Raw genomic sequence first — 19,324 nt, forward strand, 5'->3', positions numbered from 1 at the left:
CAGTAGAACATAAATGGTATAATATACTGGCAAATAGCAATCTAAACATGAGATTGAGAGAGAGAGATAAAGAGAAATTAAATTATTTAAAGGATGTCCACACTGTGAACAGAGACATATTGTTTAGGATAATTATCTGGGTAATTTCATGTAATATGTTGAAATTGAGCAAGGGATTTCAGAGTGAATATAAGGAAAATATTCCTGACAGCCTTTTTAGACTATAAAACAATCTATCAAAGAAAACAGAATCTTCCTCAATTGCCTGAATCATTTAAAATGCTAGTGAACTAAGCAACTGAGAACACAGGAGAACATAATTCAGATTGAAAAATGAGTAGACAATGTGGTCTAGAAGGCTGTCCCAGTCATAATTTACAACATTGTATCTGATTTTGCAGAGAAGCCAGAGAGTACCTAATTTTCAACTCTGTTTCCCAGTGATATTTTCTTAAAGCAAAATAAGCAAGAGGAAATTAGCCTGGACCTGTTTCTGTACATAGAACCTTACACAAGGTGAAATTTAATTTAGAAAAATTCCTTGTAATAAATTAAATTTAAAAAAACAAAAAAACAAAAAACAAGCTTCAACTAACCACAACAGCCAACTAGACATTAGATAATGTAACTGGACACTTTCTACTAAATCATACCCATATAGAAAAACAACACAGCTATAGCCAATTAAGTAATTTCCTTACTTTGGTTCCACATTCAGCCAATAAAAGCCCACTGCTCACACTATTGAAGTGGGCATCTCTGAGCCTTTTCTAGTTGTAAGTGATGCCCAATAAATACATCTCTTAATGCTCAAATAACCTCTGTTAAATTTATAAGCATACATCAGAGATAACGCAAGTTCAGCTCCAGACCACTTCAATAAAGTATCACAATAAAACAAATCACGAGAATTTTTTAGTTTCTCCGTGTATTTTCAAGTTAGGTTTACACTATCTGTAGTCTATTAAATGTATGATAACATTGTGTATTTTTAAAATGTATGTACATTAAAAATACTTTATTGCTAAAAAATGCTAATGATCACTCGAGCCTTCAGCAAGTCATAATCTTTTTGCTGGTGAAAGATGTTGCTTTGATGTGGATGGCCACTGACTGATGGGGGTGGTGGTGGCTGCTGAAAGTTGGAGTGGCTGTGACAATTTCTCTTCTTTTTTTTCTTTTCTTTTTTTTTTTTTGATGGAGTCTAGCTCTGTCATCCAGGCTGGACTGCAGTGGTGCAATCTCGGCTCACTGCAACCTCCACCTTCTGGGTTCAAGTGATTCTCCTGCCTCAGCTTCCTGAGTAGCTGGGGTTACAGGCACGTGCTACCACGCCCAGCTAATTTTTGTATTTTTAGTAGATACAGGGTTTTGCCATGAACTCCTGACCTCAGATGACCAGCCCAACTTGGCCTCCCAAAGTGTCAGGATTACAGGCGTGAGCCACCGCACCCAGCCTGGCAATTTCTTCCTTTTTTTTTTTTCTTTTTTTTTTTGAGACGGAGTCTCGCTCTGTCGCCTAGGCTGGAGGGCAATGGCGCGATCTTGGCTCACTGCAAGCTCTGCCTCCCGGGTTCACGCCTTCTGCTGCCTCAGCCTCCCGAGTAGCTGGGACTACAGGCACCTGCCACCATGCCCGGCTAATTTTTTCTATTTTTTTAATAGAGACAGGGTTTCACCATGTTAGCCAGGATGGTCTCGATCTCCTGACCTTGTGATCCGCCCACCTCGGCCTCACAAAGTGCTGGGATTACAGGTGTGAGCCACCGTGCCCGGCTGGCAATTTCTTAAAACAACAATGAAGTTTGCTGCATAGATTCATCCTTCCTTTTATGAAAGATTTCTCTGTGGCACATGATGCTATCTGACAGCATTTTACCCATGGTAGAACTTCCTTCAAAATTGGAGTCAATCCTCTCAAACCCTCTTGCTGCTTAATCAATCAAGTTTATGTAATATCCTAAGTCTTTTGTTGTAATTTTAACAATGTTCATAGCATCTTCACCAGGAGTAGATTCCCACTCAAGAAACCACTTTCTTCACTCATCCATGAGAAGTAACTCCTCATCTGTTCAAATTTTTATCATGAGATCGCAGCAATTCAGTCACCTCTGGCTACACTTCTAATTCCAGTTATCTTGTTATTTCTGCCACATCTGCAGTGACTTCCTCCACTGAAGTCTTCAACCCCTTCAAAGTTATCCATGAAGGCTGCAATCAACTTCTTCCAACCTCCTGTTAATATGGATATTTTGACCTCCTCCCATGAATCATAAATATTTTTAATGACATTTAGAAAAGTGACTCCTTTCTAGAAGGTTTTCAATTTACTTTGCCCAGATCCATCAGAGGAATCACTATGTATGGCAGCTATAGCCTTATGAAATGTATTTCTTAAATAATAAGACTTTAAAGTCAGAATGACTCCTTGATCCATGGGCTTCAGAATGGCTGTTGTGACAGCAGGCAGGAAAACACATTAATCTCCTTGTACTTCATCAGAGCTCTTGGGTGACCAGGTGCACTGTCGACAAGCAGTAATCTTTTGAAAGGAATCTTTTTTTCTGAGCAGTAAGTCTCAATAAGGGGCTTAAAATATCCAGTAAACCATGCTGTACACAGATGTGCTGTACACAGATGTGCTGTGCACAGGCTTTGTTGTTCCATTTACAGAGCACAGGCAGAGTAGATTTAACGTAATTCTTAAGGGCTCTAGGATTTTCACAATAGTAAAGGAGCACTGGCTTCAGCTTTAAGTCACCAGCTGCATTCACCTCTAAACAAGAGAGACAGCCTGCCCTTAGAAGCCAGACAGTGACTTCTCCTCTCTAGCTATGGTTAAGTCCTAGATGGCATCTTCTTCCAATACAAGACTGTTTCACCTATATTGAAAATCTTTGTTGAATGTACGAATCTTCATCATTTGTCTTAGCTAAATCTTCTGAATAATTTGCTGCAGCTTCTCCATCAGTACCTGCTGCATCTTCTTCATCTTTTATATTATGGAGATGGCTTCTTTCCTTAAACCTTATGAACCAACCTCTGCTATCTTTCAACCTTTCTTCTGCAGCTTCCTCACCTCTCTCAGCCTTCACAATATTGAACAGTTAGGGTCATGCTCTGGATGAGGTTTTGGCTTAAGGGAATGCTGTGGCTGCTATGATCTATCCCTACTATTAAAATTTTCTCCATTATCAGCAGTAAGGCTGCTTCACTCTCTTATCATTCATGTGTTTGCTGGAGTAGCACTTTTAATTTCCTTCAAGAGCTTTTCCTTTGCACTGACATATTGGCTATTTGGCAGAAGAGGCCCAGCTTTTGGCCTACCTAGGCTTTCGACATGCCTTCCTCACTAAGCTTAATCATTTCTAGCTTTTAATTTAAAGTGACAGATGTATGACTCTTCCTTTCACTTGAACACTCAGAGGCCACTGTAGAATTATTAATTGGCCAAATTTCTTTTTCTTTTTTTTTTGAGATGGAGTCTCACTCTGTCGCCCAGACTGGAGTGCCGTGGCGTGGCACAATCTCAGCTCACTGCAACCTCTGCCTCCTGGGTTCAAGCGATTCTCCTGCCTCAGCCTCCTGAGTAGCTGGGATTACAGGCACGCGCCACCACGCCCAGCTAATTTTTTGTATTTTTAGTAGAGATGAGGTTTCGCCATGTTGGCCAGGCTGGTCTCGAACTCCTAACCTCAGGTGATCTGCCCACCTTGGCCTCCCAAAGTGCTGGGATAACAGGCATGAGCCACTGCATCCAGCCCTAATTGGCCAAATTTCAATTTCACTGTGTCTCAGCGAACAGAGGTCCCAACCAAGTCAGGGAGAAAGATAGGGGAACACTAGGTTGGTGAAGCAGTCAGAACACATATAACGTGTATCAATTAAGTTCACCATCTATTAAGGGCATGTTAACGGCACCCCAAAACCATTACAATAACAGCATCAAAGATCACTTCTAATATTCTTTTTCATAATTTTGACAAATTCCACTTCAAAAGTAAAGTCAGAAATAAGGCTTATATTTGATCCAACTAATTGTAAATAAGGTTTTGGTCTATTTATTAGGCATTGTGAACAGTACCGGGGAAATGGTAGTAGTACCAATTATCATTTTACCTAATACGTTATTCTAAATTAAGAATGTATAGAAGAATTTATACATTATTGGCCTTCTGGGAAAACTACTATCAAGAATAAATGATTTAGTGCTAAATAGAATGATTCCTAGTAAGCATTTCTGCAGTCAACATAATACAAATAAAAAGTCGTGTAAACTAACAAGTAAAACCTTTCACTTTCAAGCAATCAAAAATGCTTTGTGTCTCACCTTGGCACCATATTTGGAATAGTTCATTTCCGTTAGTGTTACTGGTCGTAATTTGTCAATATCTCCAAAGGCTACTCCAGGAACATACAGGGCACAAACAATATGAACCCATCTAAGAAGAGAAGATACGATTTTGCTATCAAATCTTTTAATAAAATTCCCACACACAAAACAAACATATAAAACACCTGCCATCTCAAAATACTACCAAGAGAATTCTGTAATCAAATGTTAAAATCTCCCAATCTCAGGCACACCATTAAAAAATATAGAACACCTACAGAATAACAGTTACAAAAAAGGGGACTGAAATTACTTTTCCAGCAGCTTAGCCAAAACTGAGAGTTAACAACTATAATTGCCTTTCACTTAAAATTCACTCATTGTACTTTGCACTTATCTATTCTTAAATATTTGCATAAAACTACTATTCAAATGAAACAAAACATCATTTTCATATGCAAGGAAAGGTAGTCACATTCATTCTTTCAAGCCCTTTGAGAATTAAGGATACTAATTTAATAACTGTGAATTTACTCTGCAGTAATTAGGTAAAATTTCTCTTTCTTGTTACTCATTTCCAAAAGCTGCTGGGGTAATAATCTTTAAGCACATATTTTACAATTTTTGTATACAGTTTAACTTCCTTTCCAGGTTAAAACTGCTGGGAAAAGGTACAGAATAAGCAATTCACATTTTTATTCATCTTACCTGTTTACCATACAACCTATATACTAAAATTTATATGCCCCGAATATAAATATTTATTAAAGTTTGAATGATGCTATAAGACTAAAACAAAGAATGCTCAGAGTTTCAGTACACTGAAAAAAATTGCAGTTGTTTCTAATTTCATTTTTTAAAAACTGCTCTGAACCATTTTTAATATATTAGGCACTCTTTCTGCTTGCTTACAACAAAATAAAATGTGGGATCACTGACTTTGAAATTTAAACAGTAGATCTTATCACTTTTGTAAGAAAGAGGGTCACAGCAGCAAATCTGTATTAACCCTGTGAATATATTAACAACAAATTCTGCTTTATCACAACTTAAGAGGCTATGCATGCTACATGGTTCTGGTTTTTGTGGTGCATTATGAGTTTTAAAGGACTAAGACCAAAAATTATTCTCTGGAGGCACTGGGAAAAATAGTTCTAAATCTTTAAAAATTATCTTTTTTATTGGGGAAAAAATCCAAGGTTTTGAGATTTTCTTGATAGAACGTTTTAATCCAACCTCCCAAATACATCCTGTGGAGTTCAATATAAAGATACACATCTTCAACAAGCAGCTGCTTTCTCAATTTAATTTGTTCAGTTTTTTCATGCTCCACTGATGTATTAAATGTCGCTATACTCTGTAGGAGTTTATCTTTGATAAACCTAACAGCTGGCTGCTTGCTTCATACTGACCTTCTTAAAATGTAGTACACAAGTACTACTGATTTAAACTGCCATTTCAATGTGACTGGCATACAAGTGTATCATTTCTCCCAACCACTCATGTGAGGAAACCAACTTGAGTCCTCATTAAAATACCTATCAAAGTCAACGAAAATCATGGCCAAGACAATTATGGTCCCTTTTAATACCAGCTGTAAATAGTTTATTGTTCATTTGTTTAGATGCACATTATTTATAACTTTGTAATTAAGACAAATCTACAAATTAAAAAAATAATCTTCCTTGTTACTTTACCATTAATTTTGCTTGGAGCTATTATGACAGATGTTGACTGGGGAAAGGAACAGGAAATAAGCATTACATAAAACCACCAAAAAACAGAGTCAGAATTGTCATCCTAGCACAAACTATTAACAGATTATTTTAAATTCATATATTTTAATAAAGCAGACTAAGTAGAATGATACTTCTCAAAAGACTCATTAAGAATGAAAACTATATTAATCAATAAAATTGGAGTTTGAAGTGCTCTGTATCAGTAATGCCTTTACAGCACGTAAAACAAATTCACGTCAAGTATGTTATTTTCATTCCTTCATTCAGTAATCAATTATAAGTGTCTACTAGGCACAGAGCACCATAAAGGTAGTTTGGAAGTTATAAAGATGTATGGGAAGTGCTTACAGCAGAGTGTGGCTCACTGTCTTCACTCAAGAAATGTTAACTACAAGGAAAAAAAAAGCCTAAAAGCTTCTGTTGAGTAGGAGGTTGTTCATTTACATATGAAGAATTGGTTTCAGAAAGATTAACTGATTTTCAAATATAACAAGTCTAGCAAGGGACAGAACTAAGACTTACTAAGTCTAGAATTTTAAAGAAAAAAAAAAAGAAAGAAGTGGTCGGGCACAGTGGCTCATGCCTGTAATCCCAGCACTTTGGGAGGCAGAGGTAGGAGGATCACTTAAGCTCAGGAGTTTGAGACCAGCCTGCGCAACATGGTGAAACCCCATCACTACAAAAAATACAAAATTTAGCCAGGTGTCGTGGCATGCCCCTGTAGTCCCAGCTACTTGGGAGGCTGAGGTAGGAGGACTGCTTGAGCCTAGGAGGCGGGGGTTTACAATGAGCTGAGATCATGCCACTGCACTCCAGTCAGGGTGACAAAGCCAGACATTGTCTCAAGAAAAAAAGAAAAAATTGGCCAAGTACAGTAATCCTAACATTTTGGAAGGCTGAGGTGGGAGGACTGCTTGAGCCCAGGAGTTCAAGACCAGCCTGGGCAACAGGTTGAAACCTCGTCTCTACAGAAAAATACAAACATTAGCCTGGTGTGGTGGTGCACACCTATAACCTGCACTACTCAGGAGGCTTCAGTGGGAGGATCACCTGAGCCCAGGAGGCAGAGGTTGCAGTGAGCCAATATCGTGCCACTGCACTTTAGCCTGGGCAACAGAGCCAGACCCTGTCTGACGGGGGAAAAAAAAAAAAAGAAAGAACTGAGACACAAAGATTTCAATGCTGCCTTTTATTGCAACATAAAGCTTATTTTTAAAAATTAAGGAATTTAGTTCAAAGCCGTATTTCATTTCACAACAGCTGGGAGGACACCCAACAAAGGACATAAAGAAGAAGAGTATGACAAATACTAATGGAAACACAACATACCAAAATCTATGGGATACAGCAAAAGCCCTACTAAGAGGGAGGTTTATAGCTATAAGTGCCTACATCAAAAGAGAAAAAACTTCAAATAAACAATCCAATGATGCATCTTAAAGAACTAGGAAAGCAAGAGCAAACCAAACCCAAAATTAGTAGAATAATTAATAAAGATCAGAGCAGAAATAAACAAAATTGAAATAAAAAATATACAAAAGATCAATGAAACAAAATGTTGGTATTTTGAAAAGGTAAACAAAACTGACAAACCTTTAGCCAGGCTGAGGAAAAAAGAGAGAAGATACAAGTAAATAAAATTGGAAATAAAAAAGGAGACATTATAACTGATATTACAGAAATCCAAAGGATCATTAGCAGCTGCTATGAGCAACTATATGCCAATAAATTAGAAAATCTAAAAGAAATGGATAAACTCCTAGACACATACAACCTACCAAGATTGAACCATGAAGAAATCCAAAGCCTGTACAGACCAAAAACAAGTAACGAGATTGAAGTAATAAAGTCTCCCAATAAAGAAAAGCCTGGGACTGCTTGACCTGATGGCTTCGCTGCTGAATTTTACCAAACACTTAAAGAACTAATACCAATCTTACTCAAACTATTCCAAAAAATAGAGGAAGAGGGAATATTTCCAAACTCATTCTACCAGGCCAGTGTTACTCTAATACCAAAACCAGCCAAAGGCACATCAAAAAAAGAAAACTACAGGCCAGTATCTCTGATGAACACTGACGCAAAGATCGTCAACAAAATACCAGCAAACCGAATTTAACAATACATTAGAAAGATCATTATGACCAAGCAGGACTTATCCCTGGGATACAAGGATGGTTCAACATAAGCAAATCAATCAACATGATACATCACATCAACAGAATGAAGGATAAAAACCATATGATCATTTCAACTGATGCTGAAAAAGCATTTAATAAAATTCAACATCCCTTTATCATAAAAACTCCCCAAAAACGGGATAGAAAGACATACCTCAACATGATAAATGTGATATATGACAGACCCACAGCTAGTATCATACTGAATGGGAAAAACCGTAAGCTTTTCCTCTAAGATCTAGACCACGACAAGGATGCCCACTGTCACCACCGTTATTCAACATAGTACTGGAAGCCCTAGCTTCCAGCAATCAGACAACAGAAAGATAAAAAGGGCATCCAAATTGGAAAGAAAGAAGTCAAATTATTCTTGTGTGTAAATATAATGCTGTATTTGGAAAAACCTAAAGACTCTATAAGAAAACTATTAGAACCGATAAATTCAGTAAAGTTGCAAAAGACAAAAGCAACATACAAAAATCAGAAGCATGTCTATACGACAACAGTGAATAATCTGAAAAAGAAATTTTAAAAGTAATGGCATTTACAATAGCCACACATAAGATTAAATACCTAGGAATTAACTTAAACAAAGAAGTAAAAGATTTCTGTAATAACAACTATAAAACACTGGTGAAAGAAATTGAAGAAGACACCAAAAAATGGAAAAATATTCCATGTTCATGAACTGGAAGAATCGATATTGTTAAAATGCCCACACTACCCAAAGCAATCTACAGATTCAATGCAATCCCTATCAAAACACCAATGACATTCTTCACAGAAATAGAAAAAACAATCCTAAAATGTATACGGAACCACAAAAGACCCAGAAGAGACAAAGCTATCCTAAGCAAAAAAGAGTCATACTACCTGACTTCAAATTATACCACAAACCTATAGTAACCAAAACAGCATGGTACTATCATAAAACAAATACACAGAACAAAGGAATAGAATAGAAAATTCAGAAACAAATCCACACACCTAAGTGAACTTAGTTCAACAAAGGTGCCAGGAACATATATATGGGAAAAGACAGTTTCTTCAATAAATGATGCTGGAAAAACTGGACATCCACATGCAGAAGAAGGAAACTAGACCCCATCTCTTGCCATATACAAAAATCAAACCAGAATGGATTAAAGACTTAAATCTAAGACCTCAAACTATGAAAATACTACAAGAAAACATTGGGGAAAATCTCCAGGACATTGCTCTGGGTAAAATTTCTTGAGCGAAACTCCACAAGCACAATCAACCAAAGCAAAAATAGATAAAAGATATCATACCAGGTTTTTTCAAAAGCAGGATCACAACAAGCTGGGCAAAGGATCATCATCAAACTGAAGAGACACCCCACGGAATGGGAGAAAATATTTGCAAATTACCCAACAAGGGATAAATAACCAGAATATAAAAAGAGTTCAAATAACTCTAAACGAAAAAAATCTAATAATCTGATTATAGACAAAAGATTTGAATAGACATTTCTCAAAAGAAGACATAAAAAGAAGCTCATATACTAAAACACGCATATGAAAAGGGACTCAAAATCCTTGATCGTCAGAGAAATGCAAATCAAAACTATCATGAAATATCATCTCACCCCAGTTAAAATAGCTTATATCCAAAAGACAGGCAATAACAAAGGTTGGCAAGGATGTGGAGAAAAGGGAACCCTTATACACTCTTGCACAATATGTAAATTAGTACAACCATGATGAAGAAAACTTTGGAGGTTCCTAAAAATTGAGCTGCCGTATAATCCAGCAATCGCACTGTTGAGTATACATCCAAAAGAAAGGAAATCTGTATATTAAGGAGATATCTGCACTCCTATATTTGTCACAGCACTGTTTACAATAGCTAAGATTTGGAAGCAACCTAAGTTTCCATCAACAGATGAATCCGATAAAGAAAATGTGGTACACAATACACAATCGTTTACTAAGCCATAAAAAAGAATGAGAGCCAGTCATTTGCAACAACTTGGGTGGAACTACAGATCATTATGTTAGGTGAAATAAGCCAGGCACAGCAAGACAAACATCACATGTTCTCACTTATTTGTGGGATCTAAAAATCAAACAACTGAACTCATGGACACAGACAAGAGAAGGATGGTTACTAGACGTTGGGAAGGATAGTGCAGGGAAAGGGTGAAATGGTGGGGGGAGGTGGGAGATGGTTAATGAGATGAAAAAGTGGAAAGACTAAGATCTACTGTTTAATAGCACAATAGGGTGACTACAGTCAAGAAAAACTAAATTGTACACTTAAAAATAACTTAAAGAGGGTAACTGGATTGTTTGTAACTCAAAAGATAAGTGTTTGAAAAATGGATACCCCATTCTCCATGATGTGCTTATTTCACATTGCATGCCTATATCAAAACATCTCATGTACCCCATGAATATATATATCTACTATGTACCCACAAATAGTAAAAACATAAATAAAAAATAAAAAAGGAGAGCAGGCTTAAAAATTTCCCACAGTCAGGTTTATAAGTCTTACTCTCCATAAGATATAAAATAAAAATTTAATGACAAGAACGTACTGGTTTTCTTACATTAAATCACATCATTTTCTATGTAGAACTTGTGGCTCCCATCAAGAATAGAAGGAAAAAAGTCTAATTAAACTCGTGATAGTGAACTTCAAAACCTTTTTTATTCTTTATATACAATATTCTTTCTTTTTCCGTTTTCCATTTGAAGCTCATATACTAAAAGGCTTGTTGAATTTTCTTGGCTTTTTATACCTTTAATCAAACTAGTATTACGTCCTTGGAAATATTGTGAAGGCCTATAATATCCAGTACAGCCTACAGGCGAGTGTAGACATTAGCACAAGTAAAGTGTTCAAATAGTATATAAAAGAATTTTTGCCAGATTGCACCATCACAGGAGGTGTCTACTTATGTAACGTCCACAGTATCCAAAAAAATATCCCTCAGTAAACCTAAATGGTAAAGAGGCCTCAGTTTTCTTCATTCACAAACAACTTTTGCCAGTTGTTTTGTCTATTATGATAGCATGAAGTAACCACTACTTGAAAGTGTCCTAACAGAACTTTTAAATTATTAACAAGAAAAACAGTAAAATAAATTCTCTTCCCTTAAAGGAAGTTCTGTCTTTCCAAAACTGCCTTACTTATTCACCACAATTTATCACCAAAAATTTCAATTCTCAGGACTGGAAGAGTTACCAAAAAAAAAAAAAAAAAATCTATGCATGAGCTAATACTCCATGATTACCTAAAATAAGTAGAGTAATGATGGTAATAAGAAAGCACTAGTAGTAGCAGTAATGGCAGCAGTAAGAGTAAGGAGACATTTACTGACCACTTATTATGTTACAGAAACTGCTAGTTGTTTCTCATGAATCATCTCATTTAGTCTGCTCAACACTGCTAAGGAAACTGAGGCATAAAAAGGTTACATCACTTGCCTAAAATTATAGCTATTAAAAAAAAAAAGACCAGAATCCAAAAATAGACAGTCCAACTTGAAGGTGCACATTGAATGCTTACTAAACTCCCTAATACTAGGCCACTGTCAGGCCCAACTTAGAGTAATAGCCTATGCCTAAGATACAGACCACAGATTCATGTCAGTACATCAAATCATTTGTTATATACTTTATTTTTGGATAGATGATAAGGAAGGAGAGGTAAGATTCTTTAGTCATTTGTCCTGAACATCAACACATGGGGTTCTCCAAGATTCAATGGTAGATTCTACGCTATCCCAGCAATCTTGTATGGCAACATTTCTCAAGGATCAGTCCACCAATTGAGGTAAAAATGATAAAAATAAGAGAAGATTTGTTTTACTTTACTAAAGTAAAATTCATTAAATTTAAAAGCCTATCCTTTATTTTAGGACATAATGTACCCTAGTTTGTTTAATGTTAAAATATGGGAAATGATGGTGATAATTTATATAGGTTGCTTTGTTGTTAATCTTGTTTTTAATATAAAGCATGTTTAATAAAATACTAAAATATCCTTATGTGACAAAATAAAAATTTAAGTACTCCCACTCTTATATTGGAGAGGAAGAGGCAGAGCGTGATCTCCACAAAATACAAAAGGTTGAAAATTACTCTTAATTTTAGTCACCAACCCTAGATGGTAGTCTCCTGTAAAAAAAAAAAAAACATGAAAGATGGCAACACCATTATGACAAGTGCTCAAATGTGTTAACAAACATGAGTGTGAATGTAGTAAAAAGAACACAGGTCTTTGTGCCATTTATTGATTTAATCGCCTCTCATGTATGCTTCAATACCTACTCTGCAATACTGGACAGAATTTCTTCAGCATTTCTTCTCAGAGTGAGCATGACACTAAGCTCAATGGTAGAGGGAGCTATAAACTCAATGGCAGGAGGTCTCGTAGAAGGGAGGGGCTTTTCAGCAGGGATGGGTGGAGTACTTCCTCCTGTGCTCTGCCCCAGCCATATACACAGTCCCTCAGTGACCTCACAGCCCTGGCCCAACACGAAGATCATTTTTCCATGGCCCTCTCAACACAGATAGCATACTCTCCAGGTTTCAAACCAGTGCCCCAGTTCTCCCTGCAGACTGTACCCAGCCACCTACTTGCCACAAACTGAAGACAAAATTTGGCCTAGGCTATAACCAGCATACTTCTCTCCATCCAGTAGGGTTTAACTATAATTTCTCCAACAAAGCCTCTACCCCATCCTAGGGTAGGAGGTCATCATTCCAATTTTGTCATTCTTTGGATAATCTCCCTCAGCCCCAGAGCATCCTTTAGAGTTTTTTTATCCCTTATAGTGATTCTTTTATCACAGCTTAATAATTCTTTATACTAAACTTCTCCTTTTTAAGTCACTGTATTAAGTTCTATCTCCTGATATAAAGTTATACAGACCTAGGTTCAAAATTGACCATTCACCAGTTTGTGGTCTTGAACTAATAAGTTATTTAAATAATCTGAGCCCTGGGTACTATACACCTATAAAATGAGAAACTTTACCACCTGCCTCATCATAGGGTCAATTATTAAGATTAAGTAAGATTATGGATGTAAAGGCAAATGCAGGTACTCAATAAATGGTCTTTCCTCTCACCCTTCTCCATCTGTATCCCACTGGTCATTTATTCTATGCCAAGAAGATACAAAGAAGCAATCAAATGAAAGTGTGTAACCTGGATAATCATAAACAGAAGAACAGGGAAGTCAAAGGCAGATACATTGTAAAGCAAACATATGAACCAACATAATTAGGACATTAACCTTCCAGCATCTGTCTCCTTGAAAATTCCATCCTGATTAGGACACAGCTCACAGCTAGGAGAAACACCACATTTACAGGCATCGCAAAACCAAGGTTCAGTGGAGTTTTCAGAAGCTGAACTCATAATAGAGTCACTCTCTCCATCAACTCCATAACAACCTAAAAAAAACAAAAACACTATGATTAAATAGGGTTTATTTTGTTAAAGTCACATAAAATCACAAAAGAAAAAGAATAGCAAAGGGAAGGGATGAGGAAAAAGATATGAAACACCAGTGATTTATAAGAAATGTATTAAAATACAGAAATAAACTCATTTTATATACTTTTTCACCTCATGTAGTATACATAATGAAATAAATGACATTTTAAAAATAGTTTTAGTCCTACTGTAAAAGCATTAAAGGTGGGAAAACAATAAATTTTTAATTTAAAAAATATAAAAATTAGGCCGGGTGCAGTGGCTCATGCCTATATTCCCAGCACTTTGGGAGGCCGAGGTGGGCAGATCACCTGAGGTCAGGAGTTCGAGACCAGCCTGGCCAACACGGTGAAACCTCATCTCTACTAAAAACACAAAAATTATCCAGGTGTGGTGGCAGGCGCCCAGAATCCCAGCTACTCAAGAAGCTGAGGCAGGAAAATCGCTTGAACCCAGGAGGCAAAGGTTGCAGTGAGCCAAGACTGTGCCACTGCACTCCAGCCTGGGTGCCAAGAGCAAAATTCCATCTCATAAAAAATTAAAATATAAAATATAAAAAATACAAGTTGTCATTAAAGAATTTAGATTAATTATTGATTGGTAAATACTTATTGAGGTCCCTTTGTACCAGATACTAATATATATATATAAAAGACCAAACTCATGCAAAACAAACATACAAACAAAAAAGTCTTTGATCTAATTTTGGAGGTGGCAACTTATAATACAAACAGGTATAATACAATTGTAAAAGCAAAGTTATGCACCTAAAGCTATAGAACAGTTTGAAAAGTTCAGAGTAATAATGTTAGACAGACTGAGTTCCATGCACAACTGAGCCAGTCTCTAACTCTATGATGTATTTAATCTGTTTAAAAATTTTAAATTAGGCTGGGCGCGGTGGCTCACGCTTGTAATCCCAGCACTTTGGGAGGCCGAGGCGGGCGGATCACGAGGTCAGGAGATCGAGACCACGGTGAAACCCCGTCTCTACTAAAAATACAAAAAAATTAGCCGGGCGTGGTGGCAGGGCGTGGTGGCAGGCGCCTGTAGTCCCAGCTACTCGGAGAGGCTGAGGCAGGAGAATGGCGTGAACCCGGGAGGCGGAGCTTGCAGTGAGCCGAGATCGCACCACTGCACTCCAGCCTGGGCGACAGAGCGAGACTCCGTCTCAAAAAAAAAAAAAAAAAAAATTTATATTATTCTGTCTTCTGTGAAAATGTGTCTATAACTGAAATGGATGAAAACAATATGTCATTCTCTTTTTTCCTCTTATCACTCACAAAACTCAATATTCTGAGAGGAGTTCATTATATTATTTAGGCAGCTAATGTAATAAAAATCCTTAAAGATTCTCATGAACACACCCAACAAACAAGATAACTTGGCAATGTTCTTTATATTTTAGAGTCGGACATGTCATACTTCAATTCAATTGCCCTCCAATTATCAAAAGCAAAGTTTCCTTATATACATCTCTGGAATTACAAGTTACAGCTGACAATGGAACAACACAGGTTTGAACTGGTCAGGTGCACTTATATGCAGATTTCTTTCAACACAACACAGTGTGAAAATACCCTTGTGGGATACAAAACTCACATATACAAAGCATCAACTTTTCATAAAGCCAAGTTCCCCAGGTCCGACTGTGGGACTTGAATATGTGCTAATTTTGGTATCCAGGGGTCCTGGAAACAATCCCCTAGGTATACTGAGGGGTGACTGTATATTTAAAGTTACTATTTAGGCTTCCAGATCTGCCTAAAATTTTTATAAAGTCAAAGTATTTTCCCTGATTTTGAGTTTAAAAGAGTAGATTATTTATCAAAGCTGCAATAAGAAATTCAGGCAGGACTTCATTGACAATATCTTGGTAAATCAGGCTTTGATCATTAAAATTCCTACAACTCAATTTTGTCTATGAACTCAGCATTGATGAGGCTGTCAGTACCTTAGAAACCAACAAAATCTGCTAGTAAGCAATGTCACATCCATAATCATAAACAACTTTCTCAGCATCAAGATGCGTAGAAGTTTGTATTATTACCACCAAAGTATAATAAACATGGAATCTGATAAATGGAAATTGAAAAGTTCTGAGACAGTATTTCATTCAGACTGTAAAAAATCATGCTGAACTACTTACTGATAACCAACAATGAAGTACATTTCTCTACTGATGATAGTCATGACTCCTAAATAGATTTCTTTTTCCCAAATGGTACTGGACACACACTAACTTATCAAATTTCCCTTCCTCTAAAAACGAAGGCACTGCCCTAATGTAAAACATCCTTCAAAGAAACAATTTAAAGCATATATAATAATGAATACATTGCAACTTAATTCTTGTCCTGAAGTATCACCTTTAGGTTTGGGCATTTCTCCAGTCTCCTAAGACACATTTATTACATCTCAAGATAGGTCATTTCTAAAGATAAAATAGCAACCATCCCAACATCCTTTTGACCAGGTTTATTCTAAGAGGGTAGGTCTTGGTGCCAAGTTCTAAGGGGCACCCAAAGTAACCCCCAATAAACTGATGACATTAAATAAGCCACAATGAGAAACATTTGACATGATCATCTCCTAAAAGACTTCACCATATGGGTAAGCTTATATATATCCAACGTAAGATCATGTGATTATTTGAACTGGTAAACACTAACCAGACAACCAAGAGCCTAAATTGGAGAGTGAACTCTCACAATCATCCAAGAAATTCAAACTAAAATAAATAAATAACCACAGTATATAAATGAATGAATACTGAGTTAAACAAATCACCCATGAGAAAGGAAAAGAGCCATATACAATTAGTAAATAATTTCAAATTACCAACATTAATTAACTAGACGGCATTATATGTCAGTGGTTACATGTAAGTATTTCATTAAAACACTACTTACCTAATATAGATCATAATTAAAATAGCCTAATAGTAAGCAAAAAACTAAAAAGTTGGTTTGCAGCTATGACTTACACAAGCTGCTTCAAGTAACTGTTTAATTGTTATCCTTAGGCTATTCAAAGGTTTTCTAACAGTGAATTTTAATAAAATCTGAAAGTCAGCCAAGCTTGTAGTTCATGCCTGCAATCCCAGTGCTTTGGGAGGCTGAGGCAGGATGATCGCTTGAGCCCAGGAGTTTCAGATCAGCCTGGGCAACATAGTGAGGCCCTGTCTCTACAAAAAATACAAAAAAGAGTTTAGCCAAGCATGGTGGCACACACCGTAGTCTCAGCTGCTAGAAAGGCTGAGGTGGGAGAATCACTTGAGCCTGGGATGTGGAGGGTGCCAGTGAACCAGCCTGGGCAACAGAGCAAAAGCTCGTCTCAAGTAAGTATATACATTTTTTCAGATTATGCATGTGTGTGTGTATATATATATATATGGATTTCATATATACTATGTTAACAGTTATGTTAAATATAGTTAATATTAATAGTTATAAACTATATAATTAATTTCATTTAATTAATATTTTTAATATACTTTAATACATAATTATATGTATCATATATACACACACAATCTGAAAGTCATATAAAATGTCAAAGAAAAGATTTAAAAGAGTTAGACTATAACACACAAGATAAGCAAAGGAATCAAAATTCATTAATTTATTTAATGTCATTAAATTGTGGTTGGCAATCATCATCTTCATCACCTTGTCTAGATATACATTATTTTAAATGCACTATCATAAAATTAAAAGGAAATATAATTTTCTTCTTGGGATCAGTTTTATTTCCAATAAAAGAACAAAACATTATATTCAAAGAAAAATCACAAAATGAAGCAATATCATCAATATGTTTTCTCAATGTGCTATGCAATACCACATGGGAAAAAATATATATTTTCTTTACAAAATAATGTTCCTTTGAAACAAATTCAAACTAGATAAAATCTGCATTCACACAAGTAGGCAATTACCAAGAGAATAAAGCCCTTAAGGAGCTATTCAATTTATTAACTTCATTCAGCCAAATCAAGGTAAATCACAGCAGTTCACTTTTTTAGAACGAAGACAATTTTCAATTATATTTTTAAAGAATATTCCACACACATAGCAAACGTGCACATTTGCACAGAGTTTTAAACCTCCTACAAACAATCTTAGGAATGATCTGAAATCCATTCCCAGGAAATTCTTCCTTTGTAATCTGGAAGAATGGTGGTGTGCAGGCTCAAAGAACAACCAGCACATGTGTATGTATTTTTTCTTCAGCTTCACTGTCCCTGAAAAATGATCCATACTGTGTCATTATCTTTATAGAGTTCTTGCCACTTTTACCTGCCACTTATCCCGTATTTCTGTCATACCTGTTGGGTTTACTGAGCTCTAGACCAAAGTTCTAGCACTGTATATCTGCTCCAATTCATTTTAATTAGTGACTAAATACGTTCTAAAATCTTTCTCTCTTCCATATAAAACATGAGTATGGGAAAAATATTTTCTTTTTCATATGGGTAAACAAAATAAACAATGTATAAACACATAAAACTCATTTCATATGTGCTCAATGTGTTTCCAATGGGTAATATAGAAGACATGTTTCTATGGCCATTTAATTAGGATCAATCTTTGACTAACATATGCAATGTACACCACTCATATTTAAGAAAATAAAAATACGTGTTTACAATTGTTTTGAGTTGTACAAAGGTATGGATAATTCAAATCAGTGGAAATGTTCCCCATTCAGCTTTTCACACAGGGGCCAGTGGACTTTCAGTCTTCCACCTTCTAGCTGTGTAACTCTGAACAAATCAAATCTCTGAAGTGCAGTTATTTCACCTGCAGTATGTGTTTAATAATACCTATCCTAATTATATTTCACTATATATAAAACAGGTATATAAAAGTTGCCATTTAAAAACTTAAAACACTCTTTCTGTACTTAATATATCATTAGACTTTTGACTACGAAACTCATCAATAAAAAACATTTTTTTTTTTTTTTTTGAGGCAGAGTCTCGCTCTGTCACCCAGGCTGGAGTACAGTGGCGCGATCTCGGCTCACTGCAAGCTCCACCTCCCAGGTTCAAGCCATTCTCCTGCCTCAGCCTCCCAAGTAGCTGGGACTACAGGCGCCTGCCACCACACCCGGCTAATTTTTTTGTATTTTTAGTAGAGACGGGGTTTCACCATGTTAGTCAGGATGGTCTCAATCTCCTGACCTTGTGATCCACCCACCTCGGCCTCCCAAAGTGCTGGGATTACAGGCGTGAGCCACCGCGCCCAGCCAAAAAAGATTTTAAAATGAGTAATATTGTTTACGAGACAGACAGTACCTACAACATGCGTAATACCTGTCAGAACTATATCCTAAAGCATTGGTCCCCAACCTTTTTGGCACCAAGGACTGGTTTTGTGGAAAACAATTTTTCCATGGATGGGAAAGGGGGATTATTTTGGATGAAACTGTTGCACCTCAGATCATAAGGCATCACATTCTCAGAAGAAGTATGAAACCTAGATCCCTCATATGTGCAGTTCACAATAGTGTTCGCGCTTCCAGGAGAATCCAGTGCTGCCACTGATCCGACAGGAGGTGGAGCTCAGGCAATAATGCTCCCTCACCAGCTGC

At 36.5% G+C, this 19,324-nt stretch overlaps 1 protein-coding gene across 5 annotated transcripts in view; it reads right to left on the minus strand.

The window, feature by feature from the left end:
• The window catches only part of PHF14 (PHD finger protein 14), a 203,959-nt gene that overhangs the window by 147,648 nt on the left and 36,987 nt on the right, over window positions 1–19,324 (minus strand). For all 5 annotated transcript variants that reach the window (XR_009215711.1, XM_032760474.2, XM_058446881.1 and 2 more), the window contains exons 5-6: window positions 13,524–13,683; window positions 4,331–4,442 (exon numbers count right to left, since the gene is read on the minus strand). Coding sequence is in view for 4 of the 5 variants with exons in the window: in XM_032760474.2 (XP_032616365.1) it covers window positions 4,331–4,442; window positions 13,524–13,683 (272 nt within the window). In the remaining variant the exon portion in view is untranslated. The remainder of the gene's footprint in view (window positions 1–4,330; window positions 4,443–13,523; window positions 13,684–19,324) is intronic.

The sequence above is a fragment of the Hylobates moloch genome, unplaced genomic scaffold (genome assembly GCF_009828535.3).
Source record: "Hylobates moloch isolate HMO894 unplaced genomic scaffold, HMol_V3 SCAFFOLD_1, whole genome shotgun sequence".
NCBI classification, from domain to species: Eukaryota; Metazoa; Chordata; class Mammalia; order Primates; family Hylobatidae; genus Hylobates; species Hylobates moloch.